Source organism: Arabidopsis lyrata, assembly GCF_000004255.2.
Source record: "Arabidopsis lyrata subsp. lyrata unplaced genomic scaffold ARALYscaffold_3, whole genome shotgun sequence".
Taxonomy (NCBI): domain Eukaryota; kingdom Viridiplantae; phylum Streptophyta; class Magnoliopsida; order Brassicales; family Brassicaceae; genus Arabidopsis; species Arabidopsis lyrata.
In genome coordinates, this window is record NW_003302553.1 from 9,739,740 (window position 1) to 9,765,354 (window position 25,615).

Here is a 25,615-nt window from a genome sequence, read left to right on the forward strand (position 1 = left end):
TTTGTTAAAATATAGTATTTGAACATATTCTCTGAAAAAAAAAATTTAAAGCTTATTTTTTTCAAAAAAATTCATTTTACTTTGTATACAATGTAACTAATATTAAAAATATATAAAGTTAAATATAAATAAATTTGGTACCTTAAATATTAAGGCCACATTTTTTAAAATAACCCTGGTGACATGTCATTATGCTTAGATCTAAAAGATAAATATTTACAAGAGATACTACATCTTATATGTAAATTAGTCCATTCAATGTTGATATTGATTGTTCGCCTGTGGCGTTAATATGCAAAATGTTTATGATAGCTTCTTCGTAAGAGATGTCCGAGAGATAAAGGGGCAATAATATGGTACGACCAATGTCTTGTGGAGTTTTCTTCGTCAGATACTTCTGGGCAGATTAATTACGACGACAACTTCTGTATGCCCAGCGCGAAGAACCTGATCGGCAATTCAATTCCTTTAGAAGAAAGGTTGCATCTCCTCAACAATCTGACAAAGATGGCCGTCACTAAAATAGATAAAAACATAGAAGGTATAAAAAAACCGGTACTGTATGCGGCGGGGGAGAAGAGACTGGGGACGAAGAATCTATACGGAATGGTGCAGTGTTCGGCTGACTTATCTGTTCAAGGTTGTAATGAGTGTATGCTATATTATATAGTGCATTTTCAAAAATGCTGGAAAAGTAAACAAGGAGTAAGAGTTTTGAGTAGAAACTGTAACTTTAGGTATGAGCTTTACCCTTTTATTAACCCGAAGGGTCCTTACTACACCAAGTTCTAGAGCAATTTGAACATGTTGCTTTTAGAATATATTTTTTCTTTTCTTTTTAGCTTCAAATTTCCCCTTATTTAACGTGATTTTTTTCTTTCTATTATTTAGTAAAATATCATATGATGTAGTTGAAGTAAATTTCTTTAAGTAAACGATTCTATATAATTAATTTTTGAATTTTCATTCTTTAACTTTGGAAATTGTTGACTAGGGTGATTAATGGCTAGATAGATTTGTTATTAATGCTTATTGATCATTTGATTTCCTTTGAAAATTGTTGATGATTAGTAAAGTGATTAATATCATGCAAATGAATGAGTCTTGTTTGGTGATCTATAACCGAAGGATCAGTTGTTAGGAGTTGTATTAAGCTCCATAAATCATGTCTTGATCATCTTTATCGAATACCTTAACCCGGGAATTCGCCTTTTATCTATTTTCAAACCGCTTTGTTTGATTTTGAATTGTGTTAGTCTTTTGAATATTGTTGTCTTTTGCTTTGATTTGTATTATTTGATTATAATTACTTTGTTTAGTTAAGTTTGTATTTGAAAACCAAAATCAAACTCTTGTTAAGCTTAGATTAAGTGAACTTGTGTATTCTTGATGATGAGTTAATTGATTGCTCTTTGTGGTTTGATCCTAAGTACTTTAACCATGGGATTATTAGTGCATTAGGAATTTAATTGACTAAAACACTATATCAGAGAACAAACTCATATTTCCTTCCAGAGACCGTCCCAACTATGCTACTTTAACGTACCATCTTCGTTTGTAAGAGGCGGGGGGAGAAGCAAAGGTAATTCGATTATTCCCTTAATGAAAGAGTCACCTACTTGATGCTCTACAGTTCTACGAGCATATCCGACATTCCCTAAATGAACAAATTTAACTGTTTAGAGGATCTCGAAAATCCGATCCGAGTAACCGAATATTCAAATGTGAAAAAGATAGCCAACTATATGATGTATATCACATAAATTTTGAAATTCTTATAAAAGTTAAATTTTCTATGGGTTTGGCCATTTTTGTATAATATGCAACTATGTTCAACCATAACTGCCTCTCTTCTCTTGTTTGTAGAGTTTTCCTCGTTAATCTGTTTTAGACTTTCTATCTCAGGATCTAGCTTTTAAGCATTTTAAATTAAGCAATTTTCTTTGATACATATATTATATAGAAACACAAAAACATGATAAATTAGCAAATATATACTATTAGATGAAATCTGAATATTGGAATCGACCATGTTGGACAAAAAAACAAAAAATCTTGTAATTATAGAAATCAACAATTCCTTCATTTCAGGTCGTCATCGTAGAATCGTGTGATTGTAATTGTTTGAACTCAGTCACACCTTGGAGCTTTTACTTTTTCGTCGGCCTTCTTGTTGCCACAAAGTTCTTCCCGAGTCTCCTACATAAACATCAGTCTCAACGCTAAAAATCTATACAAAACCACCCCTCTTGGAAACAAAAATAGAAAATCAATCCAAAACAATGTATTCGTCATCATCTATATCAAAACGCTTTGTTCTTTACCTTACCGTCGTCGTGGTGACCACACAACTCCTCCTTGTACACAGCGTTTCTTCACTCAACCTTACCAATTCGTATCTCCACCACAAATGCTTAGTCAGTCTAGGGAAATACAAGCCGGGAAGCGAGTACGAGAAATCCCTCGATGATATCATCCAAAGCTTTTCAAATAAAGATAAAAATTCGTATGGGTTTCGTACTGGTTTCAGCATGAAGGCCTACGGTAAAGAACCTGATATGGTCGCCATCACTTACCAGTGCCGTGTCGACTCTCGCGGGCCCAAGTGCCAGTCCTGCGTTGTCACCGCCGGTTATGAGGTAACATACTTGAGTATTACTAATAAGCAAGCTTTCACATAATGTATAAATATGCGTGACATGTCATTTATGCTTAGATCTAAAAGATAAATATAAACAAGAGAAACTATATCTTATATGTAAATTATTCCATGCAATGTTGATATTGATAGTGGGCCTGTGGCTTTAACATGCAAAATGTTTACGGCAGCTTCTTCGTAAGAGATGTCCGAGAATTTAATTAGATTAAATCGAAATTATGATATTTTCATACCTATAGCTTACCAAAGAAGTTTAATTTTCAATTTATAAAGATTTCTTGAATATGATTTTAGAATTATTCAACAAGATGATAAGTATTTATTAAATTTTGTGAATCATGAAAAATAATAATTAATTTTTAATCATTATACTTCATCTTTCAATCTCTAATCTAACAAATAAGATACATATTCTATTATTACTATGTCCAAACTTCATTTTGTTGTATGACTAAATAATATTCCCATTAGAACTGTCAAAGCGAGTTGATTCGTCCCGTTAAATCCGTTTTGTGATAGACAAAAAATATTTTGACTTGTAGTTAGTCGGTCAGCACGACCCGCGGATAGCATATATGAAATACAAACCCGTCCCGCGAATGTATGCGGATTTGCGGGATTGTCCATGGATTTTGTTTAAATAATTTTAAAGTAACCAAAATTTAAAATACTACTAAAATAAATAAATAAATCAAAATACTATTAAAAGTTTGTTTAAATTACCACATGTTGAATAAATTATAATTTTATCAATAAATACTAATATGCGGGCTGATCCGCCAACCCGCGGATGAAAACCGATTAAACCTATGACCCACTGCGAATTAATCCATGTGGCCCGCTTATTTGCGGGTTTAATATATTTTCCCAAATCTGCCCCATAGTGAGATGATGTGGGCTCGACCCGCGGTTTTTGACCTATTTTGACTGCTCTAATTCCCATGAATCGTCTAATTTTAGAATTTTAAAACACAAAATTCTATTTTGTAAATCATAATTAATACGATGGGTATATTTATAAACAATTTTACATTTTCTCTACAATTCGTTATTATGAATATTTATAAGTATACTACACGATTCGTTCTACTAAAAAACACACACAATATTAAACGTAACGTATGTAAACCAATATTCTTCCGCGGTGGACCGTGGGTCCGATCCTAGTTTAAAAAAGAAAAGAATTAAACTACTATTTTATGGTTTTGCTCCTTGTAATTCCTAAACCTTCATTTCAATAATATTTATAAACTCAACGAAAAAAATAAATAATAATAATTAAACTACTCACACAATATAAGGAGGTGGTTGACATTGTTATGAAGTCATTGAAATTAAGGAGATTTAGTTTTGACGTTTAAGAGATACATCTACACTCCTTGCACTCTCCAGGTTTGTATATGATCATTTGCAAGTTATTCTTTTTCTTTTTTTTTGATAAAATTTGCAAGTTATTCTAGAGTTATAAATATACAGCAGTAAGTTATTCTAGATGTATATTATTTGCATGGAGGCTGTTAGTGTACAAATATGATTAATTTTGACTTGTTCATCGGTCCTCCACTTCACTCGCCGCAAATACCAAGTCTCAACCCCCCAACATATATCCCCTGTCAATTACCGATAAAAATAACTTCTAAAAACTGAATTGAGCAATCAAATTTAGTATAATGTAGCCACAAAATAAAAACTAAATTAAGTACTCTTCTCATAATTATCAAATAAAGTAAAAAAACATTGCCATTCAGTATCGATTTCTGCAGTCTCCTATATAATCATCCCAACTTCTTCACAATCTATATAACAAAGCAAACATCCTCCATCCGGTACATATCAAAATCCAAACAATGTCTTCATCCTTTGTAACAAAACGACTCTTTTCGGTCCCTATCTTGGCCATGGTGGCCATGCAACTCTCTTTTGTACAGTGTGTTTTGTCCCTAAACCAAACAAATGAGTATCTACACCACATATGCCTTAATCGTCAAGGAACATACAAGTCAGGTAGTAAAGACGAGAGAGATCTTAACAATCTCATCCAAATGATTTCTATCTCAATTTTAGGCGACGTTGTCGTTTTTAGCGGTGATAATTCCATCTACGTCAAGCTCCAGTGCCGGGGGGACTCCTCCACATCCAAGTGCCGCTCTTGCCTTGATACCGCCTTCTCTGGGGTAACGTCATTTGAATATTGTTGATTAGCTGTCACATACTTACATATACAAATGCGCGCACACACACATGTACATTAGTTTTTGGTTACACCTTTTCATCCTGATACTATATTGGGTGTGGTTTAGTTGTTGATTTGCATTTTAACAATAGTACCAAACGAAACAATACATATTATATAGTACCAAAGAAAACAATAGTTCTTGATATGTATATATGACAGGTTAGTAGAAGATGTCCCAACAACAAAGAATAATATGGTACGACAACTGTGTTCTCACAATTTTAACGTTTCATACGTATGGCAAGATCGATTACCAGAACAATTTCTATATTTCCAATGCAAAGGATGTGAGCGGTGATACAAATTCGTTCAACGAGAAGACGAGGGCTCTCCTCTATAAGCTGAAGGAGAAAGCAAGTAGTAAAGAAAACATCCCCAACAAGAAAAATTACTTATATGCAACAGGGGAGGAAAGTCTCGGGAAGATGAAATTGTACGCAATGGTGCAGTGTACACAAGACTTATCAATAAAAAATTGTAGTGTGTGTTTGAACTGGATTCTTGCGAAGTTTCCCAAATGCTGCAACGGTAAACAAGGAGGAAGATTTTTGAGTACAAGTTGTAATTTTAGGTATGAGCTTTACCCCTTTGTAAAACTTACGACTAGTTAATATGAGCTTCATATATATATATGCATATATTTGTTGTGTTTGAATAACTGTTTTCAGCGAATAATAATTAAATGTAATTTACCCTTTGTGATTTATTTTGTAAAACACACCTTTTTAGTCTATTTGCAATAGATGTTTAATCAAAGAATGAATGACTATGCGCATTATAAAAAAGGACCACTAACCACTAAGAATGTAACAGTGGATAAAAATCGATACAAGTTTTCTTCTTCTATATGGTATGGATAGAGAGTAAGAGAGCGATATTCAAAGGTTTTGAACTCTTTGATCACGGTTCCTATTTCTTCTATACCAAACATTGGTCCACCTCTTTGTCGGGCAGTCAGATTCAAATATTCCCTACATAATCTCAAGAAAATGGAAACCCTTCGTTTTTAGAGAATGATATTCCTAAAGTTCAAGTCCCTGCCTCCGTACTCCCGAGAACATCTGAGAAAGGGAAGGATTACGACATTTTTCGTTTTGGAACTCTACCTAGCTCCTGCTTCTTGATCGGATAATCAAGGACCTCAATCCCATTTGGGGAAGATACTCAGAGAATGGTTTTTGTTCGTTTTCCAAAAGTTCATGCCCATGAACATGTATGATTGATATCCCCTCTGCTTATCAACTCGAAATTGGACCGTTCATATCAGATTTTATAAAATACAAAAGTAACTCTCGAAATAATAAAAATATATTTTACTTTTGTAATCATTAATATTCTGCAATATATTTTACTATTGGTTGAATATTTTAGGTTGGGTTTTAATTTCTGATTTTAATGTCGAAAACAACAAAATTATTACAATTCAAACTTTCAAAGTATTTCTTAAATCTGGCACTTTTATCTAAAATATCTAACTAAAACGTAGGGAGCATATTTTGAACTAACATATACTCTTTCTTTTACTAATCTCCATCACAAAATTGATTTGTATTCAAATCAGTTTAATAGCATAAGAGTAAAAAAAAAAAGCAAACTACAATATATCCTCTATAAAAATTAATACTCGATAAAATCTCCAAATTAGTTTCTCAGATGAATTAATATATCGATATATTAACAAAATATCGTATTGTAGTTGCAATATCTATAGCTTTTACTGTATTTTTTTTGTCAGCACGATAAAGAAAAAAACCAAAAAAAAAAAACATTGAATAACGCACACATTAAATATAGAAAAATCAGACCCTTTCATTAATAAAAAAGATTTGAAAGATTCATTAATAAAAAGGATTTGAAAGATTTAATTTCCAGGATCCATATGTTTTCGTCCATAATTCATGTCTTCCCGAAGGTCTTACTTGGCACCCCTTTTGTGTTTATATATTTGTACCCCAATGTCGACTTTCATCATTTCATCCAACCAAATAAAATTGTGTTATAAATACTAAGGACTCTCTAATGGGTGTTCTTAGCATGAAGGGTGGAGATGGAGAACACAGTTATGCTAATAATTCTGAGGCGCAGGTAAGTACTTGTCTTATCTATAACATATGAACCATAGTTAAGTTTTGGCAAATATATATTGCATATCAATATATACTAGTTAATGATTTGAATAAATACTTTTCTATATATAATGATGTCCCGTGCTACGTGAATGATTAAACTAATTTGTAAGTGTTTCTAAGAAAATGAGAAAAAATCTTCATTAATTAAAGAAAACTGTATCTTTTACCATAATTTAATGGCATATCATATAATTAATTATATCTTTAAGGTTTTTTATTTATTTTTCTTTTTATTCTTTCTTTTTATGGCATCAAATGCGAGTATCTTTTGTTGATTCAAGCTTATTCATAATATAATTTAATTTCAGTTTTTAACTTCTTAGAAAAGTATTACTTCTGATGCAAAACCGGAGGTGGTGAAGAGCGTAAACGAAATGATAGTGAAAATGGATTTTCCTGGGTGCATCAAAGTGGCCGACTTGGGATGTTCTTCCGGAGAAAACACGTTCTTGGTTATGTCTGAAATCGTTAACACAATCATAACAACATACCAACAAAAGGGTCAAAACCCACCCGAGATCGATTGTTGTCTGAACGATCTTCCAGACAACGACTTCAACACAACTTTCAAGTTGATCCCTTCCTTCCACGAGAAACTGAAGATGAATATTAAAGGAAAGTGCTTTGTCTCAGGATCTCCAGGCTCATTCTACACAAGGCTTTTCCCAAGCAAGTCTCTTCATTTTGTCCATTCATCTTTTTGTCTCCACTGGCTTTCTAAAGTTCCTGATGGGCTTGAGGAAAATAAGAAGAACGTGTATCTTAGAAGTCCATGCCCTCCAAGTTTGTACGAGAGTTATTTGAATCAGTTTAAGAATGATTTCTCAACGTTTCTAAGAATGCGTGCGGAAGAGACAATGCCTAGTGGACGCATGGCTCTCACTTTAGTGGGCAGAAAAACTTTGGACCCTTTATCTAAAGATTGTTTCAAAGATTGGTCGTTGGTATCTGATTCCCTCCTCGATTTGGTGTCTGAGGTACTCACTATAATCAGACTTCTTAATTTGTTTTGGTAACCAAAAAATTCTGGACCTTAATTCATGATTTCTTTTAGATGAGAGTACGTTAATTAATCTCCTTCTATAGTAATAATCTATATAATAAGTTAGTAACTCTAATTTGAATATTTTGTAATGATAACTATTTGCCAGTTATTATGTACAATTTTTAAGTCAAAATTTAATTTAATTAATGTTGTAAGATATTTATGGACACAAAATTTATTTAAATATCAAGTTAGCTGTTTTTTTTTTAAAATCAAAAATATTGGGTGAATGCACACTTTCATGATGAGATTAAAGCCCTGATCGTAGTAGTTACAATAATATTATGGAGGAATGTTTTGAGTGTGCAGGGAGTTGTGAAGGAATCAGATTTGGAATCTTTCAATTTGCCGTATTACAATCCTGATGAAAGTGAGGTGAAGGAAGTTATCGACAACGAGGGCTCATTCGAGATCAACAATTTTGAGACAATATTTGGGCTTCTCTTTTCGTACAAAACTGGTCGTAGTGAAGTGAAAGATGATTGTGATGATGATGTGGACCATTCACGTCGATTTGAAGTGGTTAAAAAGAGGGCTAACCTGGCAAGATCCATCATTGAACCAATGCTTGTTGCTCATTTTGGAGACGCCATTATCGATCGGCTGTTTGAGAAGTATATATATCATGCAGGCCGACGTTATGATACCTTGCGCAACAAACCAACCGTTAATTTCTTTGTTTCGTTAACTAGGAAGTGAAGGATTGTCGGTCTACCAATAATTGATGAAAAATAATGATCCTTGGTGAGGATTGGCCAACAAAGCCAATTAATATGTTATTTATTGTGCTTTTAATTTCCCTGTTATGTATTGTTGTGCTTTAAATGTGTGTTTAATATATGTCAGTATCTATCTCAATAAAACAGCTACATGCCTTATTTTGTAAATTCTCAGTTTTAGTACTCCCTTTGTATCAAATTGTTTTAGATATATAATAAGTTGTGTTTGAATTTAGAATTCTTTTTTTTTAATGATTTCTTAATTTATTTATTGTAAAAACCTTGAATATCATTTAAAATAAAACAAAATGAGTAATAAAGTAAGCTATTAACATAAAAAAGTATGTTATGTATTGTGATGATTGAAATAGTTTGGCTTGGATCTTGACATTTCTGAATGTCTAGTGTCCATGCATCGATCCCTTTTGTTAAATTAAATTCATATATTATATTAAGCAAAAAAAGAACAAGAGAGAAATAGTAAAGTGTGGGTTTACTATATTTTGTTTTAAATTGATTTGTGTGTAGTTTTGTTTATACAATTCTAAAATATGTGCATTCGTAAATTTCATATCATTCAAACAAAAAAAGCAATAGTCTCTTTGATCGTGTCTTCTAAGTCTTTTCATGATGTTTTATGTTCCCTTATATCCTTATATATTGCTTTGGGATCAAACGAAATAAAACATATCCCTGAATTATAAATGTGAAAAAACTTTTAGGCGAGTTTAGGGAATAGGACACCAGTTGCAACTACCCCAAGACCACATGGATCCAACAAATTTATTTACTGTAAAAAAAAAAATTATTGTCAAAAATCAATTGTATAGTGTAATATGTCTGGTTCACTGTTGGTAAGAAGACTTGTTTTTTTTTCCTAATATCTTTTGTTGGGATTACAAGATTTTAGATTTTTTGTCTTCTAATTTCTTTTGTTGGGATTTCAAATTTTTAGATTTTTGAGGTATTTTTTCCTACACCCTAAACTCAAGCCTCCATTTTCCACAATTAGATTGCTGCAAAATTGGAGAAATAGATGAACAAATTTTACCACATGTATATAAGTGATTGTGTTGGACTTATCACAAAATCAATGGTTGTCCAAAGAGTCGACGGGTTGTAACCCCACGCAAAGTTTTGATTAAATCCACTACGCAATCAAAATTGACCCTCGACCTCTAGCTACACGAGTTGAAAGTTTCACAATGTCTAACGAGCATTGTAGACAATTGAGATTAAAAAAAACAATCTAAATGCTCGTTGCTCATTTCGGAAATGAAATTATCGAATCAGAGATCAACAATTATGCACACTATATGGCCACATATCTGTGTTATAAACCATCATCCTAATATGACACATCATCGTTGTATAGTTGATTAGGAAATAAAGGTCATCGATCGTAATGAGTCTGAATAATAATGGCAGTTTTAATGAGTCTGAATCACAAACTGTTAATAAAGTTACCTAATACTCCCTCCGTTTCGTTTTAGTTGTCGTTTAAAGTTTTTTCACACAAATTAAGAAAAACATTAAATTTTCTGTTTTATCCTTTATTAATATAATTTATAAAAAAATTTATTGGCCAAAACATTAAAACAATAGAGATAAAACTAGAATTTTCACCAAACATTTGCATTGAAAACCTAAAACGACAACTATTATGAAACAAAATTTAAATCCTAAAACGACAACTAAACTGAAACGGATGGAGTATATAATAAGTGACACTAACTATGCAATTATATATCAACCCTAACAATTGATTTACTGTCTATTATTAATTTTAGGTTAGAAAGAGTATGAATAGTGTGGTTTTAAGCTTTTCAACTTTGACTTTTTCTTTGTCCCCTGCTCCCCCCTCGCCGCAAATACCAAGTCTCAACACCAAACTCCTGTCCTGTCAAACCAATTATCCAAAAAAAAAAAAAAAACACCTCTCCTATGTGTGTTACAAACTAAAAACATTTCTTTTAGACACTGATATCATCACTCGAATTTCGTATACAAGAAAATTAAGAGTGCTACAATTTTAATAATTATCGAATAAAAAACAAAATCCACTCCGTATCCAAAATCGCTCGAGTCTCCTATATAAACATTCCAACTCCCATGATTGATCTAATAAAGGAAAACCGGTAGAGCAAGTCAAGGAGACGACTCAAACGGTGGTGAGGGACGAGTCGGGTGAATCACCGGTGGTGAATGATGGGTTCACGGTTGTCCGGCGAGCAGGGAGGAAGTCGGGGCAGAGGGAGAATCGAGTGGGCCCCGGGAACAGAAATTCAGGATCAGACTTGGAAAGAAATCTCCAAGAGATCTCAACGAATGTCGTGACTGCTAACAGATTTGGGAATCTGGAAGAGGAGATCACAGAGGTTGGGATAAGGGAAGTTGCGAAATCTCAGGGTGCGAATAAGGTAAAGGAGAATGTCCCGATTCAATTTGGAAAAGGGAAGAATGTCGCGCCAAGTAAGGAAGGAGTGAATGCTGTGTCTGAAAAGGAAGGAGGTTTTGTGGAAAAGGCTGGGCGCGGGAAAGGAAATGTGGGTTTGAAAGGTAGGCCCAAAGGGAAGTGGGCTGGTGGAATTAAACATGTTGGTATTAATGGGCCTAAACTTAATATCCAACAAAACAGACCAGCTCGTGGGCTGGTATTTGGCCTAGTAACAGAAGAGTATGAGCGATGTGTGTCGGGGAAGAGATTGCGAATGGACAAGAGTGGTGTTGGGAGACCAGGGGGAAATTTTTCGAATGGAGCTACGACTTCAATGGAGCTGGTACATTCGCTACAGAGCCAGAACGAGTCGACTGTGGCAGCTCATAATGAATTGACGGATCAATCGTTGAGTACGGAGGTTGTTATGCACTCGCCGTTTCCGGAGAAGGAGGCGGAGCTGCGTGAAGCATAACAATTTGCCCCGGTAGTTCGGTGTCTATTAATTCTCAAGTTAATGATGGATTGCATGCTATGGAATTGCCGGGGGGCGAATAAACCCAATTTTCGAAGAGCGATTCGCTATATGTTGAAGAAGTTTATGACTGACATACTTGCGTTGTTTGAAACTCATGCTAGTGGAGACAGAGCACGGCGGATTTGTCAGGGACTAGGGTTCGAAAATGTCTTCAGAGTGGAGGCTGTGGGTCAGAGTGGTGGTATATGGCTAGTATGGAGATCGGGTATCGGTGATGTTGAAGTTGTTGAGTCATCGGATCAGTTTGTTTTTGCGAAAATAAAGAACGGAGAGGAGGAACTGAATCTTATCGTGGTTTACGCAGCTCCGTCGGTGAGTAGGAGGAGTGGACTCTGGGATAAGTTAAGAGAGGTGATCCAGGGTATAAACGGCCCCATAATAATTGGCGGGGACTTTAATACGATTGTGCGAGTTGATGAAAGGTCTGGTGGGAACGGTAGATTGTCTCCGGACTCTTTGGCTTTTGGGGAATGGATAAACAGTGTATCCTTGATAGACATGGGTTTTCGAGGGAACAAGTTTACTTGGAAACGAGGAAGAGGTGAAGATACCTTTGTAGCAAAGCGGCTGGATAGGGTTATGTGTTGTGCTCACTCTCGGTTGAAGTGGCAAGAGGCCAGCGTAACACATTTACCAATTCTCGCCTCAGACCATGCGCCTTTGTACGTCCAACTGTGTCCCGACGTCATACGAGATGCGAGTAGACGACCATTCAGGTTTGAGGCGGCATGGTTACAACACCCGAGTTTTAAAGACTTGTTGACGGCATCGTGGATGATAATTTGAGAACTCCAGAAGCCTTAGATGAGCTGCGAGTTAAATTAAAAAGGTGGAACTGGGATGTCTTTGGTGATGTTAAGAAGAAGAAGGAGTCTTTGATGGAGGAGATAAAATCGGTTCAAGATGCGTTGGAAATAGCTCAATCGGATGACTTGTTACGCAAGGAAGACGATTTAATTAAGGCTTTTGATGAGGTGTTGGAACAAGAGGAAACCATATGGTACCAGAAATCAAGAGAGAAGTGGATCGCTCTTGGTGATCGTAATACAAAATATTTCCATACAACAACAATAATTCGGAGGCGGCAGAATCGGATTGAAATGTTGAAGAATGGAGATGATATTTGGGTTACGAATGCTCGAGAACTTGAGGAAATGGCGGTGGAGTACTATCAGCGGCTGTATTCTCTAGTTGATGTTCCGGAAGTATTAAATGGGCTGCCTATGGATGGTTTTCCGAGGCTTACACAAGCGGAGACTCAATGTTTGAGTAAGCCATTCTCGGGTGTGGAAAACCATCCGGAGTATGGGTAGATTTAAAGCTCCAGGTCCGGATGGATACCAACCATTATTTTACCATGACTGCTGGGATACGGTGGGGGAATCAGTGGTGAAGTTTGTGTTGGAGTTTTTTGAGACGGGAGTTTTACCGGAAAACACAAATGATGCTCTTGTTGTTCTTATCGCCAAGGTGGCTAAACCGGAGAGAATTACTCAATTCAGGCCAATAAGTCTTTGTAATGTCTTGTTTAAGATAATTACTAAGACAATGGTTTTGAGGTTAACGAAGGTGATTGGGAATTTAATTGGACCAGCACAATCTAGTTTTATTCCTGGGAGATTAAGTCAAGACAACATTGTGGTTGTTCAAGAATCAGTGCACTCAATGCGGAGGAAAAAAGGAAGAAAGGGGTGGATGCTTCTAAAGTTGGACTTGGAAAAGGCATATGACCGAATTCGGTGGGAGTTTTTGGAGGAGACCTTACGAGCTGCGGGTTTTGAGGAGCGATGGGTACAATGGATCTTAAAGTGTGTTATTGGGCCATCGATGACAATTTTATGGAATGGCGAAAAGACTGAGGCTTTTAAGCCCTCTCGGGGACTGCGACAGGGAGACCCCCTATCTCCCTATCTCTTTGTCCTATGTCTTGAAAGATTGTGTCATATGATTGATAGGTCGATTGCCGCTAAGGAGTGGAAGCCGATTTGTCTATCATAAGGAGGTCCGAAACTATCCCATATTTGTTTCGCTGACGATCTTATTCTTTTCGCGGAAGCATCCGTAGCTCAAGTTCGGGTTATACGCAAAATTTTGGAGACCTTTTGCGTGTCCTCAGGCCAGAAAGTGAGCTTAGAGAAGTCAAAGATTTTTTTCTCAAATAATGTCTCCCGGGATTTGGAAAAATTGATCAGCGAAGAGAGCGGTATTAAGTCAACGAAGGAGTTGGGAAAGTACTTGGGGATGCCGGTCCTTCAGAAAAGGATAAATAAAGAAACGTTTGGGGAGGTCCTTGCGAGAGTTTCATCACGGCTTGCGGGGTGGAAAGGAGGCTCTTTGAGTTTTGCGGGTAGACTCACGTTAACAAAGTCGGTACTTAGCTCAATTCCGGTACATACGATGAGTGTTATTTCCTTGCCGACGTCAGTTTTGGAGGGGCTGGACAAGGTGTCTCGGTCTTTCTTGTGGGGCAGTTCACCTGAAAAAAGAAAACAACACTTGGTAGCTTGGAAGAAGGTTTGTAAGCCAAAGAAGGAGGGTGGTCTTGGGATTAGACTCTCTAAAGATATGAATAAAGCACTGATTTCAAAAGTTGGATGGAGACTAATTAAGGACCATACAAGTCTTTGGGCACGAGTCTTGCGCAGTAAGTATAAGGTTGGAGGGCTGCAAGATCGTACTTGGATAGACGCGAAAAGACCAAGTTCATCTACTTGGAGGAGTGTAATAGGTGGACTGAAAGAGGTGGTTACCCGCGGGAGTAGATGGGTCGTGTGGGATGGGAGAGAAGTCCGTTTCTGGACGGATAAATGGTTATCGAATGAACCTTTGTTGGATAGCGTTGTTACGGACGTACCCACTGATCAGATGGAGCTGCGGGTGAAGGAGCTTTGGCGGGATGGTACGGGTTGGACCTTTAACAGAATCACTCCGTACGCCTCACATTTAGCTCGCCTACAATTGATGGCGGTCGTCATTGATAATGTCACCGGAGCTAGAGATAGATTATCATGGGGAGAGACTGCGAATGGTGAATTCACGGTCAAATCTGCATATGCACTCTTGACAAGGAACAGAGACCCGAGACCAGATTTGTCGAGTTTCTTTGATCGTGTGTGGCGGGTAGTAGCGCCGGAGAGAGTGAGAACTTTTTTATGGCTAGTAGGACATCAGGCCATTATGACCAATGTGGAAAGACATCGACGCCACCTCGGAGATACAAGCGTTTGTCAAGTTTGCAAAGGAGGAGAGGAAACAATTTTACATGTGTTGCGGGACTGCCCGTCTATTGCCGGTATATGGCGCCGGATTGTACCAGCTAGTCGGCGCAACCAATTCTGGAATACTTCCATTCTGGAATGGTTATACGAGAACTTGCAGCTTGCGGGAAATGGTGTGGATGAGTCATGGGCTACACTATTTTCTTTAGGAGTATGGTGGGGCTGGAAGTGGCGATGCGTATATATTTTCGGAGAGAATGGGAAGTGTAGGGACAGGGTTAAGTTTGTGAAGGACCTTGCGACTTGAAGTAGAGAGAGCTGATCGTTTGTCCCGCGAGACGAGAGGTACTAGTCCGAGAGTCGAAAGAATGATTGCTTGGAAACCACCGATGGGGGAGTGGTGGAAGCTGAATACTGACGGCGCTTCTCGGGGTAATCCAGGGCTGGCTACCGCGGGTGGGGTCTTACGGGACGGTGCTGGACATTGGCGTGGCGGCTTTTCACTGAACATTGGTGTATGTTCGGCGCCACTGGCTGAGCTATGGGGGGTATACTATGGTCTCTACATAGCCTGTGAGAGGGGATGCAGGCGGTTGGAGTTGGAGGTGGACTCGGAGTTGGTGGTTGGGTTCTTACAGACGGGGATCAATGATTCGCATCCTCTGTCGTTCCTGGTACGCTTGTGCCATGGCTTTATTTCTAGGGACTGGATAGTCCGTGTATCGCACGTTTATAGGAAAGCTAATCGTCTCGCTGATGGGTTGGCCAACTATGCTTTTACTTTGCCTTTAGGCTTTCACGCTTTTGATTTTGCTCCACCTTTTGTGGAAGCGTTTGTTGAGGATGATGACCGCGGAACTGCGTTTCCAAGGCATGTCCGTTTGTAATTTTTTCAAGTTCATTAATAATATACAGGGAGGCTTGACTCCCTGTTTCCTACCAAAAAAAAAGCTAATTTTAGTTTCTTTGAGATGTCGCAACGAGAAAAATATCTAAGAGCTTTTACTTTCTTTCAAGAAAAATGTGTAAATAAGCTTAAATGTGTAAGGCTCTAGAGGCTTTGTAATTCATATTTTCTTATTCAAAATGATAATTATCTACAACAAATAGCAATCAAAGGAGTGAAAATTTGGTACTATCCTCTCTCTTTTTTTTTTCTCCCTCTCCATTGCTAAGTTTTCACCGGTGTACCTTCTTGCATTTTCGCCGCTATACTCTCCGACGTCTTCCCCAATGTCCCCTATATTGTCTTCTCTATATTTTCACCTGAATGATTATGATCAACTTGTTATTTTGGACAACAAAAGGATGGTAATATTTATAGATTTTATATTTCCAATATTTCTGCTTCTTATCAGCGAGTTTGCTTGGTTAGTCTTAACTTTCCTCTCACATGTGCGTATAAACGAAGATTTCAAACAAGAGTAAGTCGAAGTTTTAGTTAGATATCAAAATATGATTTAAATGTGAATAAATAAAAGTATATAAGTTCATGAAGTTTTTTTTTTTTTTGTATGAATGTAAAATTATATTCAACAAAAAAAAAAGACGGTTTTACAATAAATGTAACATCAAAGATAGAGAATTTGAAAAAAGAAAATCGACAACTTAGTCATTATCGGATCTACGTGTTTGGAACCAGTGCCGCAGTCCGCCTTCAAACTTAGCTATGCCCTTTTGGTGAATAGTGCTGAACCGGTTTCGAACATTTTTATCAATGATTTTAACAAGTTTTGGAGCTGGGATTGCTGGCTCCCCATGACGTCTACCGTTGCGCTCTCTCCATAGACTATGGATCGTAGCTTGAAACACATAACGCAATGTGAAAACTTGGAGGTGAGGTTGGGAAGAGTCGAGAAGTAGTTGAGTAATTACAGCCCAACTCGACGAGAATCTGTGATTGAGAATGCCACCAGTTAGAGAATACCAAATCTGGGAAGAGTAGGGACAAGAGAAAAACAAGTGTTCCCGTGTCTCCAATTCTTCACTGCAAAAAACACACCCTACCCGAGCTCCCCTGTTCCATTTGCTGAGCCTATCTCCCGTTGCTAGTCTGTTGTGGAAAGCTAACCAAGATACGAAAGAGTATTTTGGAGTTGATAGTGGGAACCAGACTCCCTGAGACCAATCGCATCTTGACATCGATGATCTTATCAGCTGCCAAGTGTTCCTGGAAGAGAAATAATTCCCGAAACAGTTGTCCTTTTTTTTCCATAGGGACCGGTCAGCCTCCATGCTTCGTTTGTGTCTGATCAACTCTATCTGATTTTCAATTTCGTTTAACACCTCCAAACGATGGCGTCGTCTTCTGTGCGAGTTCATTACTTCTGCAACTGTCGCATGAATTGAAATCCCCATATCGATTGTGCCACGGGACCCCAAGTGTTGAAACAGAACTCCTATCGGGCACCAATTATCATACCAGAATGAAGTTGAATTCCCTGAACGAACTTACACCGCATGGAACTGACGAGCTTTGTCTCTGTATTTCAGAATTTTTTTCCATAGCCAAGAGCCTAAGCTTGTGCTTTCCTTCACAGACCACAATGTAGCTTTACGGATAAAGTTCTTATAAACCCATTGAACCCACAGTGAATTTCTTGCAGAGACAATTCTCCATATCAGTTTTAGTATACTGACCGTGTTTGCTTCTTTGAGAGACCTTATACCCAAATCTCCTTCCTGTTTTGGCTTGCATACTTGAGACCAAGCTATCTTAGCTTTCCGCTTATTCAACTCTGGTCCAGACCACAAAAAAGCTGCAAATAACTTCTCAAGCTCGTCAATACATGCACTCGGCAATCTAAAAACAGAGAACCAAAAGTTTGTAAGGCTTGAAAGAACCGATTTGATCAACTGTAGTCTTCCCGCGAATGATAGAAAACGACTCGTCCACGAAGTGATGCGTGTGCGAATTCTTTCAACTAGAGGGAGATAATCTGATGACGTCATTCTTTTTGTAAGCAAAGGAAGTCCAAGATATCTAACTGGCAATGTACCTGATTCAAATGGGAATTGTTGAAGGATTGTTTCTCTTACAGCTTGAGGTATACCAGCCATGAAAACTGTTGACTTCTCTAAGCTTATTTTTAGCCCTGACATTGCAGCAAATCTCTCAAATGTAGCAAGAATTCCTTCTATAGATCGTGGGGATCCATCCGAAAACACCAATATGTCGTCCGCAAAACATAAGTGAGTAATGCTCATGTTTCGACATCGAGGGTGGTAACTAATCTGTCTCTCCGTGGCTGCTCTATCAAGCATACAAGAGAGGACGTTCATATAGATAACAAACAGATACGGAGATAGTGAGCAGCCATGTCTCAATCCCCTTTCACTTCGGAAAAAACCCGCTAATTCCCCATTAACTTGAACCGAGAATGAAGCAGTTCCAATGCAGAGTTCAATCCAATGGATAAAGATATCCGGTAGTTTAATGGCCTTTAAGATGTTAACCAAAAAGGGCCATTGCACCGAGTCAAATGCTTTTGAAATATCGATCTTTAGAGCGCAACGACTTGAGATTGACTCCTTGTGATAATCTTTAACCAATTCCCGACGCAAGCAACAAATTCTCCATCATAAGTCGATCTTTAATAAAAGCAGATTGATTTGGTGCTATAGATTCTGGGAGTATTTCCTTGAGTCTATTTGCCATGAGTTTCGAGATTACCTTGTACATGACATTGCAACACGAGATAGGACGATAATCTTTCATTCCTCTCGCTTCAGTTTTCTTTGGAATTAAAGCTAGTATCGTGGTATTTATACCTTTAGGGAGAAATTCCTTCAAGAAGAAAGATTGTATAGCAATGACGAAGTCTTTTCCAAGAATCGGCCAAGCTGATTTGAAAAACTCCACCGTATACCCATCCGGTCCTGGAGATTTGTGTCGTGGCATAACAAATAACACCTTCTTAATCTCTTCCTCTGAAAACTCTTTCATAAGCTTAACATGATCTGCGCTTGAGCTTCTATACGTTAGCAGATCCTGAATCTGTTTAACACTAGCCCCCACAAAATCATCCGGTTTTTCCTGTAAAAAACTCTTAAAGAAACTCACTGCCTCATCTTTGATATCTGTTTGAGTTGTGCAGATTCTTCCATCAGAACATTGAATTTCCCGGATCGAGTTAGTTGCTGCTCTAGCTTTTACACTATTGTGAAAATACTTATTGTTATGATCACCCACTTGTAACCAAAACAACTTAGATTTTTGCTGCAGGAAACCCTCCTCCAAAACTGCCAAGGAATCCCATTTTAAAAGAGCTTGATTCTCCTCCACAATCGCTTGAGGAGAAGGATGCTCTAGAGTAGCATTCTGCTTTTGACACAAAGATATATATGCTTTTGATTCTACTCTTAAGCCTATTCTTAAAGACTTAAGTAGAAGGAAACTTCATGAAGTTTTTTTTATAATAACTAGATGTTAACCCGCGGTACACCGCGGGTCTATATTTTTTTTTTTAGAAAAATTTATTAAATTTTGTTTTAAGATACTCTATAGATATATACTATTGTTTTGTTTAATTTAAATGTATAATACACTGTGAGACGAAATTTTATAGATAGACGTAGTATAAAAACAATAGATTCAATTGTATGATTTTGAATAAGATGCTGATTTAACCCGTCTTATACTGATTTTACCCGCGGTATACCGTATGCTAAATTTTAAATAATAAAATGAGGATTTAATATGTGTTATAGCGATGTATTAGTGATATTTTAAATTTATATTAATATCAATCCTAACCAAACCCGTGTCATTCAATTCGTCCCGTAATATTTAAAACTATTTTATAAAAACTCAAAAACCATAGCTAAATGGGCAAACAAAAGCCAAAAAATTTAAATATATCAATTAGAAATTTTTGAATTTAATTAGAAAAGATTGCTCCATAATTTTAAATCTTACGTATTTAATGTATTTATGAAGATTTGATATTTGAATTTATTTGAGAACATTACTTATTTTTAGCAATTTCAGAAAAAGACATGGGTTAAAGCTTGAACTGATCCGATAATTAAGGTCTGAATTAATAGTTTTGCACCGGCCTTGTTATTTTATTTGTATTTTCTAATTATTTTATCACTATTCAAACCTTAATGATCCATGTAATTAACACTAACCTATTATTGTTAAATAATCACAAATATTAAAAATAATATGTTTAGAACTGCCATGAAAAAAAATTTAAGTATGCAATTTTCATTAGTTCACATAATTAAAAAATAAACACATAGAGTATTAGAACCCAATAACAAAGAATCATGTCTACCAATTTTGTAAAGACCTACAGAGCCCAATTTGTTTTTATTCAACTCTCTGATCATATACCCAAAATGAAAAACTTAGAAACGGAAAGTTCAAACTCAATCATCGGTGGTTTAGCAGATGAAGTCACCGTCGTTAACGGTCACAGTAACGGCTCCGTCGATCTGAGCCTTGTTTCTTCAAAGCTGCAGCAAAACGCATGGATCTACTCTCCGTGTAGCGTATCAAGGAGTTCCCGGCGTGTATTTTGAAGCTACCACCGGAAGAGCATATCCGAAATCTGAAGATATTCGGTGTGATCAATTCGATGTTGCGTTTCAGGCGGTGGAGCTTTGGGTCGCCGATCGTCTTGTTTTGCCAATCGAAACCTAAAGAATTACGATCTCCTCCTCGTCACCATCTTCACATCGTCAGCGAGGTTTAGATCCCGGTTCACCACTGTCTCCTAGCTCTTCCCGGAGTCCGTACAGATTGAATCACATCTGCGATTTCTCATTTTCTGTAAAACTGGTGAGTTTTTATTAGACTAATGAAAGGTATTTATAATGTTTTGAGAATAATATAGGGTTTTGGGTGAGTGAGTTCCTAAAATCTTGCTGATCAAGTACACAATATCTTCAAAAAATTTTATTATTGGAATTGAGTAATTTTCTTGCAAATCTCGAAAAAAAAAAGAAATATAGGAAAGATAATTATGAGTAATTAGTTGGGATGACAGCCAATGGTAGAGATTTTAGAAGGAAAGCGAGAGATTTTTGGCAACAATTTTTGAACGTAACATCTTTGATTTGGGAGAAATTTTTGGAATATGCTTATACCGAAATATATGTGTAATTATCTACATTAATGACGGGTTTTTTTAGATTTCCTTAAATGTCTTATCCAAGATCTGGATATAGTAAAACCGAGTAAAACCCGGATCCAAATTATTAAAAACAAAAACCCCCTGCAAAAATAGATATGTAGATTGTTATTTTGATTTTAAATTTATTGCAATTTAAATGGGCAATTGCCTATATTTAATCTGTTATTGTAAAAGAAAAATGACATAGCTTATTATTAGAATATTAAACAAATTTATTAACATAATATATATATATATATATATATATATATTGTTAAAAAAATAAATACGTTTTTTTCTTTATAATTTCATAATATATGTATATATTGTTAAAATCTGGACATTTATTATGAGCATAAATATGAAAACGATTTTCCATTAAAATCGGCTATTTATTAGGGTCATTAATATGAAAGATATTAAGACAACATGACTTCATTTATTAGTTTGAAATTAAGACAACATCCCTTAAATTGCTAATCCAAGATCCGAATAGACTAAAACCCGGGTCAAACCCGGATCCAAAAGAATTAAAGCAAAAAAGTACTATAAAAATGTATATGTAGATACGTGTTTTTCATCAAAATATCTTTAAAGTGAAACGGACAAAACATTGATTTCTTTCATCTTTTTATTATTATTACAGGAGGAATCTTAAGTCCAAAGTGAGAAAAGTTTCTCATAGCTAGTGTACAGAAATTATTATTAGTTTCTATGTAATGGTACAAACCACATATATTTCGAAGTCCCAAAGTTTGAGTATTTACATGGCGACTTTGTATTTTTTGTTGGAATTTACCCTTTTTTTTATTAGAAGGGATTCTTGTCATTACATAACTACATAGTAAACTAATAATAGCTTTATTTTAGGTTGATAGTGAACGTTTCGTGTGACTCTAAGAACATGATTATAGGTAGTCTCTTAGAAATATATCTTAGCAATATTTAAGTAATTTATTTGTAAAAGTGATTGTTAAGAGATAGTATTTTTGAGTTAAGATTTTTGTGTGATTAATGGTAGGCTCTTAACATGTGGTTCTTAGAAAAAAAAATATTAATATAAAAACAAAAATTATAATTATAGAAAATTTAATAATTGTTGCAAATTAAAAAAATTAAAACATACATGAGATACAATTTATAACATAAATAACATAAAACACAAAATTGCGGCTTGCTGACGATCACTGTAATAGTCCAAAGAATTATCCAACGCTTGCTGGAAAGCATTGGATAATTCTTCGTCCAACGCTTCTTCGAAATTGTAATTGGAAGATGATGCTATTTTGTATCTAGAATTTTTAGGAAGAAAAGGTTTTGGGTTTAGAACAAGGATTTGACGTGAAAAGAAATTGTTGGTTTTAGGAAGAAGGATTTTTACGAAGAAGGATTTGGATTTTTTTAGGAAGAAATTGTTGGTTTTAGAAACAAGGATTTGGATTTTTTTTAGTATATTGTTGGTTTTAGAATTTTTAGGAAGAACAATTTGGATTTTTTTTAGGAAGAAATTTGTAAGAAAAAAAGAGACAGAATAGAAGATAATTGAAGGTGGTATTACAAGTTGATATTCATCAATTCCACTCATAATTCCATGAAAGCAAGTCATTGTACAATGAGTTCTCTTTCCCATACTTCTTCTCAAAGATGTCTCGAAGATCTCCAAGCTCAGGAATCTCAGAGCATCTAGGTGCAGCAACAATCAAACTAGCAATACCTTCCTTAAGATCCACAAGACATTGCCTAAAAAAACTAGCAATACCAAATTCATTTCATGACGAATGCAGCAACCGATAAGGCTCCGATGTAAATACCAGTCAAGCAAAGAAAGAAGAATGCCAAGAAGCCTCCAGCAACAGCAAGTGAAATCAGAAGAGAGATTATGATAGCATTAGCTGTTGCAGCTACAAAGAAGAGTGTGAAGACAACCAAAGCCATTGTTGTAAGAAGAAATATTGTTCCCATCTGCAACAAGAATAACAGGATAATAACAAATCAATATAATATGAGATACCCACGAAACTTGACTCAAATGGGTTCAATAAAACACTAAACTTTTCAATAAAGCATCAAACTTTTCATCAATGGTAAAGAGACACAGAACCAAGACGATTTAGGACACAAAATGTTAATTTACTTCAGGAAATCGAATTGAAGATAAAGGAAGGCTAAATTGAAATTGAAATTAGTCTCTAATTAGGTTCAATCATTGATCAAAGTCCACTTACAGTGATGACAAGCAGAGCACGAAGCGAGCTGCTTCTACGAGTCCATAGAAGAATCTCGCGTCCTGTTCTTTCAGAAGCTTCTCGAAGCTTAGGCCCATTTTCGGCGACGGAGTTTCTTACACGTTCAAGAAACGAAGACGACGCATCACTAGTTTTCGAATTTGGGAACAAAATCGAACCTGAGACAAATCAAGGAATAGAGACTCTTCAAATCCTCATGCTTCTCTACAGAGTCCGGTTTACGATAACCATTCTTCGTTCGTTGACAATTTCTTCTCCGACATCATCGCCACCGACAACGTCGACAATTTCTTCTCCTGTTTTTCTCTGTTTGGGGAAATCGCGAAGAGAGAGAGAAAACGCGACACCTGGCACCTTTTAATACTGAAAACGTTCCTTAGCTAAGGAACGTTCCTTAGTTAAAAGCAGCATTATCAATTTAATTTAAATCATTTAAAAACTTAAGATTCACTTAACATCCCACCGATAATCATGCTCTAAGAGATTAAAATCCGACAAACATTCGAACTTTGACTTTTTCGTCTGCGCTCTTTTCTTGGCGCAAATACCAAGTCTCAACGTCCAACTCCTCTCGCTCCTTTCTTACAGATCTAAATAGAACATGTGATATATATAGCAATGAAATGATCAATCGAATTTGTATATAAGGTCAAAACTTCCACCAATTCTAATATTGTCAAAAAAAATAATTATCAGCTCCATTTAAGATCCAACATCCCTCATCATCAAGTCTCCTTAATAAACATTCGAACTTCTCAACGATTCATCTCATAATAAAAAGGAAGAAAATACACTTTCCAGAAAAAGATCAAAAAACCGAAAAAATGTTTTCAAATATTTTTGGATCGGTCCCTATCTTGGTCGTGGTGGCTATACAACTTCTCCTTTTACACAATGTTTCTTCCCAGAACGTTACCAATGAGTATTTGAACCACCAATGCAACAACACCCAAGGGAAATACACTCATGGGAGTACGTTCGAGAAGAACCTCAACCAAGTCCTCCATAACATCTCTGACCTCGATCTTAGATACGGTTACGCCTACATCTCCAATGTTGTGGCTTACAAAGTTAGCAAGGATCCCAACATTGTCTTTGTTTTGCTCCAGTGCCGCGGTGACTCCTTTGGGTCCAAGTGCCACTCCTGCCTTAGGACAGCCGTTTCTGGGGTAATTTCAATTCAATATAATATATTAGAAGTCACATATTTACATATATAAATGTGCATACATATGTGCAATCATGTTTAAATCATAACGATGATTATATAAAAGATCTATGATGAACCTAGCTAGTAAGGTTTTATTGATAAAACTAATACACATTTAAGGCTAGTACAATATAAATTTATCGTATGTAAATTAGTCCATGCAATGATGTTCTTGACTGTCTATTTAAATGTGTATATATATGACAGCTTCGTGAGAGATGTCCGGGAAACAGAGGAGCAACAATATGGTACGACCAATGTCTTTTGGAGATTTCTTCGGTGGATTCTGAGGGGAGGATCCATTACAAAAGTATGTTCTATATGCAAAACCCAAAGAACGTCACCAACGATCCCAAGCGGTTCGAAGATAAAAGGAGGGATCTCCTCCACAAGCTAATGCTGGAAGCCACCAAGGATAGCAAGGAAAATGCCGCCAAGGGACTGTTGTATGCAGTGGGTGAGATGAGGATTGGCAGAAATAAGATGTATGCAGTGGTGCAGTGTACGCAAGACTTATGGCAGACTGGTTGCCATGTGTGTCTAGAATGGATCACGCAGATGAAATATGGAGAGTACTTCTACCGTAAACCAGGAGGGAGGGTTTATGGTAGGAGTTGTAGCTTTAGGTATGAGCTTTACCCTTTTCTTAGTAGGTAAAGTACTTTTGAGGGAAAAAAAGATAGAAAGTAAAGGACTTTTTTTTTTTCTATTTAATGAGAAGCTCCATTACTCTCCCCCTCTCAGCTCTCAGCTCTCACTCTCTCATATATATTGCGAAGTGTTTAAATAAGTGCAATGGGCGAATAAAAAATGTTCTCCTCTTTTTGGTTAGTTTTGTATAACACACGTTCTAATTAACTACTTGTTTGATTTTATTTGTTCCTTAAAAGAAAAAAAAAAGAAAAAAACCCTCAGGAGAAACAGTATGGTTTGGAGAATTCTTCTAACTTTTCTATTAATAGTATGTAACACACATTCAAAATTGTATGTATTATTAGCTTTAATAGTTTCAATTGTATGAAATTTTTCAATTTAAAAAAAATGAAGACGACGATA

General features: G+C 36.2%; 5 protein-coding genes and 1 pseudogene across 6 annotated transcripts in view; 5 read left to right on the top strand and 1 right to left on the bottom strand.

The window, feature by feature from the left end:
* LOC9319397 (cysteine-rich repeat secretory protein 18) overlaps window positions 1-841 on the top strand; it is a 2,200-nt gene extending 1,359 nt beyond the window's left edge. Inside the window, exon 2 of the mRNA XM_002883284.2 lies at window positions 313-841. Coding sequence (XP_002883330.1) covers window positions 313-792 — 480 coding nt within the window. The 3' untranslated portion in view covers window positions 793-841. The remainder of the gene's footprint in view (window positions 1-312) is intronic.
* Window positions 842-1,937: 1,096 nt separating this feature from the next.
* On the top strand, window positions 1,938-2,925 carry LOC9319398 (putative cysteine-rich repeat secretory protein 19). Its single transcript, XM_002883285.2, has 2 exons — window positions 1,938-2,639; window positions 2,830-2,925. The coding sequence occupies exons 1-2, from the start codon at window positions 2,283-2,285 to the stop codon at window positions 2,857-2,859; spliced, it is 387 nt and encodes a 128-aa protein (XP_002883331.1). The 5' UTR covers window positions 1,938-2,282; the 3' UTR covers window positions 2,860-2,925.
* Window positions 2,926-3,810: 885 nt separating this feature from the next.
* Window positions 3,811-5,568, top strand: LOC9319399 (putative cysteine-rich repeat secretory protein 23). Its single transcript, XM_021030308.1, is given in 3 exon segments — window positions 3,811-4,833; window positions 5,055-5,076; window positions 5,079-5,568. Coding segments are annotated over 3 exon segments (777 nt in total). The 5' UTR covers window positions 3,811-4,506; the 3' UTR covers window positions 5,507-5,568.
* A 1,161-nt stretch (window positions 5,569-6,729) lies between these two features.
* LOC9319400 (salicylate/benzoate carboxyl methyltransferase) lies at window positions 6,730-8,956 on the top strand. 2 transcript variants are annotated; one of them, XM_002883287.2, is made up of 3 exons: window positions 6,730-6,980; window positions 7,348-8,001; window positions 8,379-8,956. In XM_002883287.2, exons 1-3 carry the CDS (start codon window positions 6,915-6,917, stop codon window positions 8,766-8,768), a joined length of 1,110 nt encoding a protein of 369 aa, XP_002883333.2. In that variant the 5' UTR covers window positions 6,730-6,914; the 3' UTR covers window positions 8,769-8,956. The 2 variants fall into 2 exon arrangements, with proteins under 2 accessions (XP_002883333.2, XP_020885901.1); XM_021030242.1 differs by having other exon boundaries at window positions 6,896-6,980; window positions 7,333-8,001.
* A 13,752-nt stretch (window positions 8,957-22,708) lies between these two features.
* On the bottom strand, window positions 22,709-23,822 carry LOC9319402 (annotated as a pseudogene).
* Window positions 23,823-23,972: 150 nt separating this feature from the next.
* Window positions 23,973-25,434, top strand: LOC9321544 (cysteine-rich repeat secretory protein 26). Its single transcript, XM_021030335.1, has 2 exons — window positions 23,973-24,518; window positions 24,767-25,434. The coding sequence occupies exons 1-2, from the start codon at window positions 24,174-24,176 to the stop codon at window positions 25,214-25,216; spliced, it is 795 nt and encodes a 264-aa protein (XP_020885994.1). The 5' UTR covers window positions 23,973-24,173; the 3' UTR covers window positions 25,217-25,434.
* Window positions 25,435-25,615: the final 181 nt, after the last annotated feature.

Excerpts from the sequence above, each read along its gene's own strand:
- LOC9319398 (XM_002883285.2), top strand. The coding sequence starts at position 2,283 with ATGTATTCGTCATCATCTATATCAAAACGCTTTGTTCTTTACCTTACC. Across the intron at positions 2,640-2,829 it reads TTGTCACCGCCGGTTATGAG|CTTCTTCGTAAGAGATGTCC; the intron begins GTAACATACTTG and ends TGTTTACGGCAG.
- LOC9319400 (XM_002883287.2), top strand. The coding sequence starts at position 6,915 with ATGGGTGTTCTTAGCATGAAGGGTGGAGATGGAGAACACAGTTATGCT. Across the intron at positions 6,981-7,347 it reads CTAATAATTCTGAGGCGCAG|AAAAGTATTACTTCTGATGC; the intron begins GTAAGTACTTGT and ends TTAACTTCTTAG. Across the intron at positions 8,002-8,378 it reads TCCTCGATTTGGTGTCTGAG|GGAGTTGTGAAGGAATCAGA; the intron begins GTACTCACTATA and ends TTGAGTGTGCAG.
- LOC9321544 (XM_021030335.1), top strand. The coding sequence starts at position 24,174 with ATGTTTTCAAATATTTTTGGATCGGTCCCTATCTTGGTCGTGGTGGCT. Across the intron at positions 24,519-24,766 it reads TTAGGACAGCCGTTTCTGGG|CTTCGTGAGAGATGTCCGGG; the intron begins GTAATTTCAATT and ends TATATATGACAG.